This window comes from Arvicola amphibius, chromosome 10 (assembly GCF_903992535.2).
Source record: "Arvicola amphibius chromosome 10, mArvAmp1.2, whole genome shotgun sequence".
Lineage (NCBI taxonomy): Eukaryota > Metazoa > Chordata > Mammalia > Rodentia > Cricetidae > Arvicola > Arvicola amphibius.
Window position 1 is genome coordinate 105072742 of NC_052056.1, and position 13558 is coordinate 105086299.

The 13558-nt window shown below is 39.8% G+C and overlaps 1 protein-coding gene across 1 annotated transcript in view; it reads left to right on the forward strand.

Moving 5' to 3' along the window:
* The window catches only part of LOC119824382 (zinc finger protein 420-like), an 81613-nt gene that overhangs the window by 4128 nt on the left and 63927 nt on the right, over nt 1–13558 (forward strand). The window contains exon 4 of the mRNA XM_042055854.1: nt 6903–7076. Coding sequence (XP_041911788.1) covers nt 6903–7076 — 174 coding nt within the window. The remainder of the gene's footprint in view (nt 1–6902; nt 7077–13558) is intronic.

The window sequence follows — 13558 nt, forward strand, 5'->3', positions numbered from 1 at the left end:
ATAATGCTGCTATGAACATAGATGAGCATATGCTTTTGTTGTATGATTGGGCATCTCTTGGGTAGATTCCCAATAGTGGAATTGCTGGGTCCTGGGGTAGGTTGATCCCGAATTTCCTGAGAAACCGCCACACTGCTTTCCAAAGTGGTTGCACAAGTTTGCATTCCCACCAGCAATGGATGAGTGTGCCCCTTACCCCACAACCTCTCCAGCAAAGGTTATTATTGGTGTTTTGGATTTTAGCCAATCTGACAGGTGTAAGATGATATCTCAAAGTTGTTTTGATTTGCATTTCCCTGATAGCTAGGGAGGTTGAGCATGACCTTAAGTGTCTTTTGGCCATTCGAACTTCTTCTGTTGAGAATTCTCTGTTCAGTTCAGCACCCCATTTTTTAATTGGGTTAATTGGCTTTTTACCGTCTAGTCTCTTGAGTTCCTTATATATTTTAGAGATCAGACCTTTGTCAGTTGCAGGGTTGGTGAAGATCTTTTCCCAGTCAGTAGGCTGCCTTTGTGTCTTAGTGACAATGTCCTTTGCTTTACAGAAGCTGCTCAACTTCAGGAGGTCCCATTTATTCAATGTTGCCCTTAAAGTCTGTGCAGCTGGGGTTATGCATAGGAAACGGTTCCCTGTGCCCATTTGTTGTAGAGTACTTCCCACTTTCTCCTCTATCAATCTCAATGTGTTCAAATTAATATTGAGGTCTTTAATCCATTTGGACTTGAGTTTTGTGCATGGTGATAGATATGGATCTACTTTCATTCTTCTACAGGTTGACATCCAGTTATGCCAGCACCATTTGTTGAAGATGCCCTCTTTCTTCCATTGTGTACTTTTGGCTCCTTTATCAAAAATCAGGTGTTCATAGGTTTGTGGTTTAAGATCCGGGTCTTCTATACGATTCCATTGGTCAACTTCTCTGTTCTTATGCCAATACCAAGCCGTTTTCAATACTGTAGCTTTGTAATAGAGTTTGAAGTCAGGGATGGTAATGCCTCCAGAAGAACCTTTATTGTATAAGATTTTTTTGGCTATCCTGGGTTTCTTGTTTTTCCATATAAAGTTGATTATTGTCCTCTCAATCTCTGTGAAGAATTTTAATGGGACCTTGATTGGGATTGCATTGAATCTATAGATTGCTTTTGGTAGAATTTCCATTTTTACTATGTTGATCCTCCCAATCCACGAGCAGGGGAGATCCTTCCAATTTCTGGTATCCTCTTCAATTTCTTTCTTCAAAGACTTAAAGTTCTTGTCAAATAAATCCTTCACTTCCTTGGTTAGCGATACTCCCAGATATCTTATGCTATTTGTGGCTATTGTGAAAGGTGATACTTCTTTGATTTCCCTCTCTGCTTCCTTATCCTTTGTGTATAGGAGGGCGACTGATTTTTTGGAGTTGATCTTGTATCCTGCCACGTTACTGAAGGAGTTTATCAGCTGTAGGAGTTCTTTGGTGGAGTTTTTGGGGTCGCTTATGTATACTATCATATCATCTGCAAATAATGAGAGTTTAACTTCTTCCTTTCCAAATTGAATCCCCTTGATTCCCTTATGTTGTCTTATTGCTATTGCTAGAACTTCAAGCACTATATTGAAGAGATAAGGAGAGAGTGGACAGCCTTGTCGTGTTCCTGAATTTAGTGGGATAGCCTTGAGTTTCTCTCCGTTTAATTTGATGTTAGCTGTCGGCTTGCTGTAAATAGCTTTTATTATATTTAGGAATGACCCTTGTATCCCTAATCTCTCCAAGACCTTTATCATAAAAGGGTGCTGAATTTTGTCAAATGCTTTTTCAGCATCTAATGAGATGACCATATGGTTTTTTTCCTTCAGTTTGTTTATATGATGGATTACATTAATAGATTTTCGTATGTTGAACCAGCCCTGCATCTCTGGGATGAAGCCTACTTGATCGTAATGGATAATTTTTCTAATGTGTTCTTGGATTCGGTTTGCCAGTATTTTATTGAGAATTTTTGCGTCAATGTTCATGAGTGAGATTGGCCTGTAATTCTCTTTCTTGGTTGAGTCTTTGTGTGGTTTAGGTATCAGGGTAACTGTAGCTTCATAGAAGGAATTTGGCAGTGACTCTTGTGTTTCTATATTATGAAATACCTTAAGGAGTATAGGTATTAGGTCTTCTTGGAAGTTCTGGTAGAATTCCGCATTGAAACCATCTGGTCCTGGGCTCTTTTTGGTAGGGAGGTTTCTGATAACAGTTTCTAATTCTTCGCGACTAACAGGAGGATTTAGAGCATTTACCTGGTCCTGGTTTAACTTTGGTATATGGTATTTATCTAAAAAACTGTCCATTTCTTTTACATTTTCCAATTTTGTGGCATACAGGCTTTTGTAGTAAGATCTAATGATTTTCTGAATTTCCTCTGTGTCTGTGGTTATGTCCCCCTTTTCATTTCTGATCTTGTTAATTTGCGTGTTCTCCCTCTGCCGTTTGATTAGTTTGGCTAAGGGTTTGTCAATCTTGTTGATTTTCTCCAAGAACCAGCTTCTTGTTTCATTGATTCTTTGGATTGTTTTCTGTGTTTCTATTTTGTTGATTTCTGCCCTCAATTTGATTATTTCCAGTCTTCTACTTCTCCTAGGTGAGTCTGCTTCTTTTTTTTCCAGAGCTTTCAGGTGTGCTGTTAAGTCACCAATGAGCGCTTTCTCCGTTTTCTTTAAGTGGGCACCTAGTGCTATGAACTTTCCTCTTAGCACTGCTTTCATTGTGTCCCATAGGTTTGAGTATGTTGTGTCTTTGTTTTCATTAAATTCAAGAAAGACTTTAATTTCTTTCTTTATTTCTTCCTTGACCCAGGTGTGGGTCAGTAGTTGACTGTTCAGTTTCCATGAGTTTGTGGGCCTTCTGGGGGTAGCATTGTTGTTGAATTCTAATTTTAATCCATGGTGATCCGATAAGACACAGGTGGTTACTAATATTTTTTTTGTAACTGTGGAAGTTTGCTTTGTTACCAAGTATATGGTCAATTTTCGAAAAGGTTCCATGAGCCGCAGAGAAGAAGGTATATTCCTTCCTATTTGGGTGGAATGTTCTATAGATGTCTGTTAAGTCCATTTGGTTCATTACCTCCATTAAGTCTTTCAATTCTCTGTTAGGTTTCTGTCTGATTGACCTGTCCATTGGTGAGAGAGGAGTGTTGAAGTCTCCAACTATTAGTGTGTGTGGTTTGATGGCTGCCTTGAGTTCTAGAAGTGTTTCTTTTACATAAGTGGGAGCTTTTATGTTAGGGGCATAGATATTCAGGATTGAGACTTCATTCTGATGGATTTTTCCTGTTATGAGTATAAAGTGTCCCTTTCCATCTCTTCTGATTGATTTTAGTTTGAAGTCAACTTTGTTGGAAATTAGTATGGCCACACCCGCTTGTTTCTTAGGGCCATTTGCTTGATAAACCTTTTCCCAACCCTTTACTCTGAGTAGATGTCTGTCTTTGTGGTTTAGGTGTGTTTCTTGTAAACAGCAAAATGTTGGATTCTGTTTTCGTATCCAGTCTCTTAGCCTGTGCCTTTTTATAGGTGAATTGAGTCCATTGATATTAAGTGATATTAATGACCAGTGGTTGTTAACTTCAGTCATCTTTAGTAGTAGAGTTTGTGTGTTTCCCTTCTTCTAGTTGTGCTGGTGAAGGGTCGCTATATGCCTGAGTTATTGTCGGCGTTGTTGGACTCCTTGGTTTGTGATTTTCCTTCTATTACTTTCTGCAAGGCTGGATTTGTGGCTGCGTATTGTTTAAATCTGTTTTTGTCCTGGAATATCTTGTTTTCTCCATCAATGGTGAATGCAAGCTTTGCTGGGTATAATAGTCTAGGCTTGCATCCATGTTCCCTAAGTGTCTGTAGCACATCTATCCAAGCTCTTCTGGCTTTCATGGTTTCCATTGAGAAATCAGGTGTAATTCTGATAGGTTTCCCTTTATATGTTACTTGACCTTTTTCCTTTGCAGCTCTTAATATCTGTTCTTTATTCTGTATGTTTTGTGTTTTGATTATTATATGGCGTGGGGATGCTTTCTTTTGATCCAGTCTATTTGGTGTTCTGTAGGCTTCTTGTACCTTCATAGGAACATCCTTCTTTAGGTTGGGGAAGTTTTCTTCTATAATTTTGTTGAATATGTTTTCTGGGCCTTTGAGTTGTAATTCTTCTCCTTCTTCTACCCCAATTATTCTTAGGTTTGGTCTTTTCATGGTGTCCCAGATTTCCTGAATGTTTTGTGTTAAGAATTTGTTAGATTTGTTTAGTTCTTTAATCTGTGAGTTTATTTCCTCTATAGTATCTTCAGAGTCCGAGATTCTTTCTTCCATCTCTTGTATTCGGTTGGAAATACTTGTCTCTGAAGTTTCTGTTCGTTTACTCAGAGTTTCCATTTCCAGTCGTCCCTCAGATTGTGTTTTCTTCAATACCTCCATTTCATTTATCAGGTCTTGTACTGTTTCCCTTACCTGTTTGATTGCTTTTTCTTGTTTTTCTTGTTTTTCTTGGGTATCTTTGAGAGATTTATTTATTTCGTCTACCTTTTTGTTTGTCATCTCCATTTCTTTATGGCAGTTTTTTACCTCCTGTTTAAGGTCCTCTATTATTTTCATAAAGTACTGTTTAATGTCGGTTTCTTCTATATCTTCTGGGGTAGGGTGTTCAATTCTTGTTGTTTCGGGATGTCTGGCTTGTGGTGATGTCCTGTTGCCTTTCATGTTGTTGGAGGAGCTCCTGCATTGGCGCCTGCCCATCTCTTCCCCAAAGAACGATGGATCCTCCTGCAGACTGTCAGGTCCCCTTGCAGGCCAAGCAGCTCTCAGACAAAGGCCTACCTTGCTCCGGGCAGTCAAATGAAGGAGGGGACCTCCCACCGGCCTGGGTGCACTCAATTCCAGGTCCCCAGAGCCCAAACAGGCTGAGCTGTGGGATTTTGTGGCCCCAAAGACTGATGAATTTCTTGCATATCACCATAGAACCTCCACCTGGCGATAGATGAAGAAAATGAGTGAGCCCCACATTGGAGCACTGGACTGAGCTCCCAAGGTCCTGATGAGGAGCAGAAGGAGGGAGAACATGAGAAAGAAAGTCAGGACCGTGAGGGGTGCATTCACCCATGGAGAAGGTGGGACAGAACTAATGCTAGATCACCAACTCCAGTTGGAATGGGACTGATGGAACATGAGACTAAACCGGACTCTCTGAATGTGGCCGACGGTGGAGGCTGACTGAGAAGTCAAGGACAAAGGCGCTGGGCTTTTATTCTTCTGCATGGACGGGCTCTGTGGGAGCCTTCTCAGCTTGGTTGCTCACCTTCCTGGACCTGGGGGGAGTTGGGAGGACCTTGGTCTTAACATAGAGTAGGGAACCCCGATGGCTCCTTGGCCTGGAGAGGGAGGGAGAAGGGGTATGGGTGGAGGGGAAGGGAGGGAAGGGGGAGGAGGAGGGGAGGAGATGGAAATTTTTAAATATAAAAAAAACATAAAAAAAGAAATGAATCTATGTTGTAACATGTACTAGTGTCCCCTATTTCTAACTAGACTCTGTTCTCAGATATACCACAATTGACTTAAAACACAACTGTGTTAGTAAATATTTGGGTTATTTCTACTTCGAGCTATTACACACACACACACACACACACACACACACACACACAAATGTCAAGTGCAAACTTTCTAAACTATCATCATCATTCACCTTCACATTATCGTCATCATTGTCACCATCTTCAGCATCAGCATCACTAACATCATCATTATCACTCCCATGATATGTGTGTGGGTAGACTTTAGTATATACACGTGGAGGTTGGAGGACAACCTTGTACAGTCAGTTACCTCTTTCCATATTGCCATGGGTTCTGATATCTAACTCAGACCACCAGGCTTGTGTGATAAGTGTCTTTATCCCCTGGCCTATCTCGCTGCCCCCTCCACTCTTAGTTAAAACCAAGCCAAAACAAACAAAAACAATCCAACATAAAAACTGGATAAAGATTAGAACAATTTACCGGAAAGTTACACAGATGGAAGATGACCCATATGAGAAGGTACGTACTAATACTGGTCACTAGGGACATTCAAATGAAAACCACAAGGAGACAACGCCTCATGAAGGTTGGAATGACTAGAATGGAAAAGACTAACCGCTGCAAGCATCAGGATATTGTAGGGTAAGCGGACGCTCCAGCTTTGCTGGTGAGAATGGGAAAGGATAGAGTTGTTTCAAGGCACAGCTGGGCAGGTTTGCACTAGATCACCATGCTTAGCAAAGGACCAGGTACACTCCAAGGTATTTACCTGGGAGAAATGAGGCTCATACAAGCACCTGATCATCACCGTTTGCTGAAGCTCTCCTCCTAGTAGAAACCATTGGAAGAACAACACAGGTGATTCTGATAGCGACTCACGTTTGGGAGCCATTTTGCTGAGGGTCTTGAATGTATCGATAGCTGAGAACATCTCTTCCTACTGGACTGTACATTTGTCCCGTCAGCCCTGTACTAATGGGCCCTACACCTGCAGATGTAATCAAACGCGATTTGAAATTACTAGAGATAATATGTCTACGCAGAACATTACAGACTTTTTCTTGTCATTTTCTGAAGAAAAAAAAGCGACAACTATTTATACAGATTCTCCCTGGTGTTAGCTTTGAAAGTCAGCTAGAAATGATCTGAGGTATATGGAAAGATGTTTTCAAGTCATATGCAAACCTTGTGTTTTTATATGGACTAGTACATCCTGGGATTTCAATACCCTAGAGACTCCTGGCTATAGGAATGACTGTATAATTAAAGACTTAACCCATTGATGAAGGACTGCAACTAATGAATCTGTGAGGTTGGACAATGCACCTAGCCTTTATAAACTCTGTTTTGTTCATTTGAGCCATGATTTACAGGCTTCAGGATTCCCTACTTTGTTGATCTCAAAGAATTCTTCCATAAATCTAACTCATGGAAAGGGAGAATGCCATCCTGCATTCTGCATCCCGCATCCTGCATCCTGCAGGAGGGCCTTATCAAAGCCTTACATCCTTAGTGACAGAAGTTCAGTCACACAATTAGGTACACAGGTATGCACACATGTGCACACACACACACACACACACACACGCACACACCCATGAACACTCATGCCCACACATAGGCACTCACACACAGAAGCACACGTATTCTCATATACAATCACACATACACACACACACACACCTTGAGATTTTGAAATGTTAATCTCTCCAACATTGAGGGTGCCACACTTGCCATTCAGCTGCTGGAAACACAAAAGCCATCTGCTGCTTTTCGGCCCACACGAAGCTGCCTTTCACTTACCGGAATCCATTTTGTCTAAAATGATTTGCTCATTTTTGAATAACCTGTAGGAAAAAAAGCCAGGGACCGAATCATCCAACTCTGTCATTTGGAGATGAACTTGCTTTTTGCAGGCCCTGTCTGTAACTGGGGAAGTTTGGGTCAAAAACTGTTTTCAAGTCTTCATTTATTACCACTCTTTAAAGAATTCATTCTGAGATGGAAAAGGGGGGGGGGAATGCCACGTTTTAACCTCAAAAATGTACCCCCACCCCCACAATCCCAGAGCTCTCTTTGAAAGCCCTGTTTACTTCGGGAAATTCAGCAGCTGCTCCCAACGTCCCTTTGATGTCTATTGAATTTAATATGTTTCACTACATTATGGAAAAGCCATTTCAGCTCGGGCACCAAAATCTCCTTGATGTTCTGGGAGGGGGGCTTTCTGTTGGATCTTGTGTTTGTGGTTGTTGATTTGCGTGGTTGAATTTTGGCCTTTTAAAAATTATTTGAAGATTTCTGTCTTTTTTTTTTTTTTTTTTTTTTTTTTTTTTTTACTTTTTTCCAAATACTAGCCAAAGGGTAAGCAAGCAAGAAGATTGACAGCTCCAAGAAGATAGAATTCTCCCACTGAGGGGGAGATCACAGGAAGAAGCCCGTTTCTCCCTTCCTTGTTTTCCCTAATTCCATTGCCAGCAGTGGCTCCACCGTGAATCGGCACAGATCATCTCTCAGCGCTGCCGCATCTATCAACGGACAATCAACTGCCCACTGTGCTCAATGAAGTCTTGCACTAGGTAGAAGAGTCAGAGAGATTAAGGCGCAACTGTGAGCTGAGGGCGGGGTCTTTACAAGACTGAATGATGCATCCCGTGGACTAGCCTCTGCCCTGAACTTTGTTAACGTCCAACATCTGGAGATAGGGTCTTTGAAGAGGTAACGAAGTAAAAGGAGGTCATGACTCATCCCTAACCCAGTGGCTGGTACCTCTGTGAGAAGAGGAGAAAATGGACAGGGACAAACAGAGGGACACAAAGCGAGTGAAAATAGAGGCACATGAAAATGATGTTGCCACAAGCCAGAGAGTGCCCGTGGTCACCAGGTACCACCAGTAGCTGGATCCGGGTGGGTTAATAGATAAAGCTTATGGACTGGACACAGCTCAGACAATAATTTCTATCCTTCAGCATCTAAAAAACCTGGTAAAGAAATTCTCATTGCTCAAAAAAAAAAAAAACAAAAAAAACAAAAAAAAAAAAAAAAACAAAAGCCAATCCGTAAAAGATATCCTAGGAAACCAAGGAAAAACAATCAGATAATGGAAACAGTTCGACTTGAAAACTGAAATGGAGGCAAGGAAGAAAACACAAATCAAGGGCCGGCTGGATATGGAAAATCTAGGTAAACAAATAGAGAATGCAGTAACAAGCATAACCAACAGACTACAAGAGATAGAAGAAAGAATCTCAGATTCTGAAGATACCATAGAGAAAATAAATGCACTGATCAAAGAAAACAGCAAATCGAACAAATTCTCATCAAAAAACATTCAGGAAATCTGGGATACAATAAAAAGACCAAACCTAAGAATAATAGGGGTAGAAGAAGGAGAAGAAGTACAGTTCAATGGTCCAGAAAATATATTTAATAAAATTATAGAAGAAAACTTTCCCAATCTAAAGAAAGATATTTCTATGAAGGTTCAAGAAGCATACAGAACACCAAATAGACTGGATCAAAAAAAAAAATCCCTTCGCCATATAATAACCAAAACACAAAACATACAGAATAAAGAAAGAATATTAAGAGCTGCAAGGGAAAACGTCTAGTAACTTATAAAGGTAAACCTATCAGACTTACTCCTGACTTTTATATGGAAACCATGAAAGCCAGAAGGTTCTGGATAGATGTACTGCAGAAAGTAAAAGACCATGGATGCAAGCCCAGACTACTATACCCAGCCAAGCTTTCGTTCACTGTCAATGGAGAAAACAAACTTTTCCTGGATAAAAACAAATTTAAACAATACGTAGCCTCAAATCCAGCCTTACAGAAAGTAATAGAATGAAAATCACAAACCAAGGAGTCCAACAACGCCCACAATAACTCAGATATCTAGCGACCCTTCACCAACACATCTCAAAGAAGGGAAACACACAATCTCTACGTCCAAAAAAAATGACGACTGGAGTTAACAACCACTTGTCATTAATATCACTTAATATCAATGGACTCAATTCACCTATAAAAAGGCACAGGCTAAGAGATTGGATATGAAAACAGGATCCAACATTCTGCTGTTTACAAGAAACACACCTCAACCACAAAGACAGACATTTACTCAGAGTAAAGGGTTGGGAAAAAGTTTATCAAGCAAATGGGCCTAAGAAAAAAGCACGGGTGGCCATACTAATTTCTAACAGAGTTGACTTCAAACTAAAATCAATCAGAAGAGAAGGAGAGGGACATTTTATACTCAGAACAGGAAAAATTCATCAGGATGAAGTCTCAGTCATGAATATCAATGCCCCTAATATAAAGGCACCCACTTATGTAAAAGAAACATTACTAGAACTCTAGGCAGCCATCAAACCACAAACACTAATAGTAGGAGACTTCAACACTTCTCTCTCACCAATGGACACGTCAATCAGATAGAAACCTAACAGAGAATTAAAACACTTAATGGAGGTAATGAACCAAATGGACTTAACAGACATCTATAGAACATTCCACCCAAATAGGAAAGAATATACCTTCTTCTCTGCAGCTCATGGAACCTTCTTGAAAAGTGCCCATATACTCCGTAACAAAGCAAACTTCCACAGATACAAAAAAGTATTAGTAAATACTTGTGTCTTATCAGATCACCATGGATTAAAGTTAGAATTCAACAACAATGCTACCCTCAGAAAGCCCACAAACTCATGGAAACTGAACAGTCAACTACTGAACCACACCTGGGTCAAGGAAGAAATAAAGAAAGAAATTAAAGTCTTTCTTGAATTTAATGAAAATAAAGACACAACATACTCAAACCTATGGGACACTATGAAAGCAGTGCTAAGAGGAAAGTTCATAGCACTAAGTGCCCACTTAAAGAAAACGGAGAAAGCACACATTGGATTCTTAACAGCACACCTGAAAGCTCTAGAAAAAAAGAAGCATTTGTGTGGACAGAAGAGGTCTACTTCATTCTAGCTGCTGGCTCAATATGTAAGAGACGGCTTGCTGTTAACAAAGCAACATGTCTTTAATTCAGGGCATATACAGTGCGTTATAAACACTGTGTCAACTTCTTAAATCTGCTGGGAGCTCCTGCCCAGGGAAATTCAGTGGGGGATCAGCTCAGCTCTAGGGCCTCCACAGTCTTCAGTTGGGTTTCTCAGAACTCAGAGTGACTTGTCTTGATGCTAAGGTTTCTGGGATAAGTAGTGATGACAATCAATCTCCAGGTGTCCACGCTTCTTGACAATGTAGAAAAGAATCATACACAAAATACTGTTCTACTCCAAAAACCAGTGTCCTGTTGAAAACTATATCCATACCTCCCCTTGCTCGGCCTTGGTTCTCAGCTTGTTATTGTCTTCCACCCTGTGAATAAGTTTCACACTTTGATGGGAACATTCAGTCTGGAGGATGCATTAGTGTACACGCAAATGCACTGTGCTAGCTGGAGCGAGACCATGTGATGCCGTGGTCACAGGCATGACCCTCAGATGTTAAAATCCTGCCTGGGGTAGCAGTAATTTGTCCTTCCCTCATGGCACTGCTATGAGAATTAAATGAGATTCTGTATATTTAGTTCTGTGCTAAACAAGCATGGTGATTTTTGCTCTTGGAGAAGTGTTTGCTCAGGATTTTGAATGTTTTAGTTGCCAGCACAATCCAATAAAGGTGAAGTAAAGATTGGAATGTACAAAAAAAAATAAAAAGAAGCAGACTCACTTAGGAGAAGTAGAAGACTGGAAATAATCAAACTGAGGGCAGAAATCAACAAAATAGAAACACAGAAAACAATACAAAAAATCAATGAAACAAAAAGCTGGTTCTTGGAGAAAATTAACAAGATTGAAAAACCCCTAGAAAACTAATCAAATGGCAGAGAGAGAACATGCAAATTAATAAGAACAGAAATGAAAAGGGGGACATAACCACAGAAACAGAGGAAATTCAGAGAATCATTAAATCTTACTACAAAAGCTTGTATGCCAGAAAACTAGAAAATGTAAAAGAAATGGACGTGTTTTTAGATAAGTACCATAGACCAAAGTTAAACCAGGACCAGGTGAACATTCTAAATAGTCCTGTTAGTTGTGAAGAATTAGAAACTGTTATCAAAAACCTCTCTACCAAAAAGAGCCCAGGACCAGATGGTTTCAATGTGGAATTCTACCGGAACTTCCAAGAAGACCTAATATCTATACTCCTTAAGGTATTTCATAATATAGAAACACAAGAGTCATTGCCAAAATCCTTTCATGAACCTACAGTTACCCTGATACATAAACCTCACAAAGACTCAACCAAGAAAGAGAATTACAGGCCAATCTCATTCATGAACATTGATGCAAAAATTCTCAATAAAATACTGGCAAACCGAATCCAAGAACACATTAGAAAAATTATTCACTATGATCAAGTAGGCTTCATCCCAGAGATGCAGGGCTGGTTCACCATATGAAAATGAATCAATGTAATCCATCATATAAATAAACTGAAGGAAAAAACCATATGGTCATCTCATTAGATGCTGAAAAAGCATTTGACAAAATTCAGCACCCTTTTATGATAAAGGTCTTGGACAGTTTAGGGATACAAGGGTCATTCCTAAATATAATAAAGGGTATTTACAGCAAGCTGACAGCTAACATCAAAAACACAGAGAAACTCAAGGCGATCCCACTAAATTCAGGAACACGACAAGGCTGTCCACTCTCTCCTTCTCTCTTCAATATAGTGCTTGAAGTTCTAGCAATAGCAATAAGACAACATAAGTGGATAAGGGGATTCAAATTGGAAAGGAAGAAGTTAAACTTTTGTTATTTGCAGATGATATGATAGTGTACATAAGCAACCTCAAAAACTCCACCAAAAATCTCCTACAGCTGATAAACTCCTTTAGTAACGTGGCAGGATACAATATCAACTCCAAAAAATCAGTCGCCCTCCAATACACAAAGGATAAGGAAGCAGAGAGGGAAATCAGAGAAGTATCACCTTCACAATAGCCACAAATAGCATAAAATATCTTAAGGTAACTCTAACCAAGGAAGTGAAAGATTTATTTGACAAGAACTTTAAGTCTTTGAAGAAAGAAATTGAAGAGGATTCCAGAAAATGGAAGGATCTGCCTTGCTCGTGGATTGGGAGGATCAACATAGTAAAAATGGCAATTCTACCAAAAGCAATCTATAGATTCAATGAAATCCCCATCAAGGTCCCAACAAAATTCTTCACAGATCTTGAGAGGACAATAATCAACTTTATATGGAAAAACAAGAAACCCAGGATAGCCAAAACAATCTTATACAATAAAGGTACTTCTGGAGGCATTACCATCCCTGAATTCAACTCTATTACAGAGCTACAGTATTGAAAACAGCTTGGTATTGGCATAAAAACAGATTAGTCAACCAATGGAATCGTATAGAAGCCCCGGACCTTAACCCACAAATCTATGAACACCTGATTTTTGATAAAGGATCCAAAAGTACACAATGGAAGAAAGAGGGCATCTTCAACAAATGGTGCTGGCATAACTGGATGTCAATCTCTAGAAGAATGAAAGTAGTTCCATATCTATCACCATGCACAAAACTCAAGTCCAAATGGATTAAAGACCTCAATAGTAATCTGAACACACTGAACCTGATAGAGGAGAAAGTGGGAATTACTCTACAACATATGGGCACAGGAGACCGTTTCCTATGTATAACCCCAGTAGCACAGACATTAAGGACAACATTGAATAATTGTGACCTCCTGAAGCTGAGCAGCTTCTGTAAAGCAAAGGACCCTGTCACTAAGACACAAAGGCAGCCTACTGACTGGGAAAAGATCTTCACCCACCCTGCAACTGACAAAGGTCTGATCTCTAAAATATATAATTCAAGAGACTAGACTTTAAAAGGCTAATTAACCCATTTAAAAAATGGGGCTCTGAACTCAACAGAGAATTCTCAACAGAAGAAGTTCAAATGGCCAAAAGACACTTAAGATCATGCTCAACCTTAGCAATCAGGGAAAT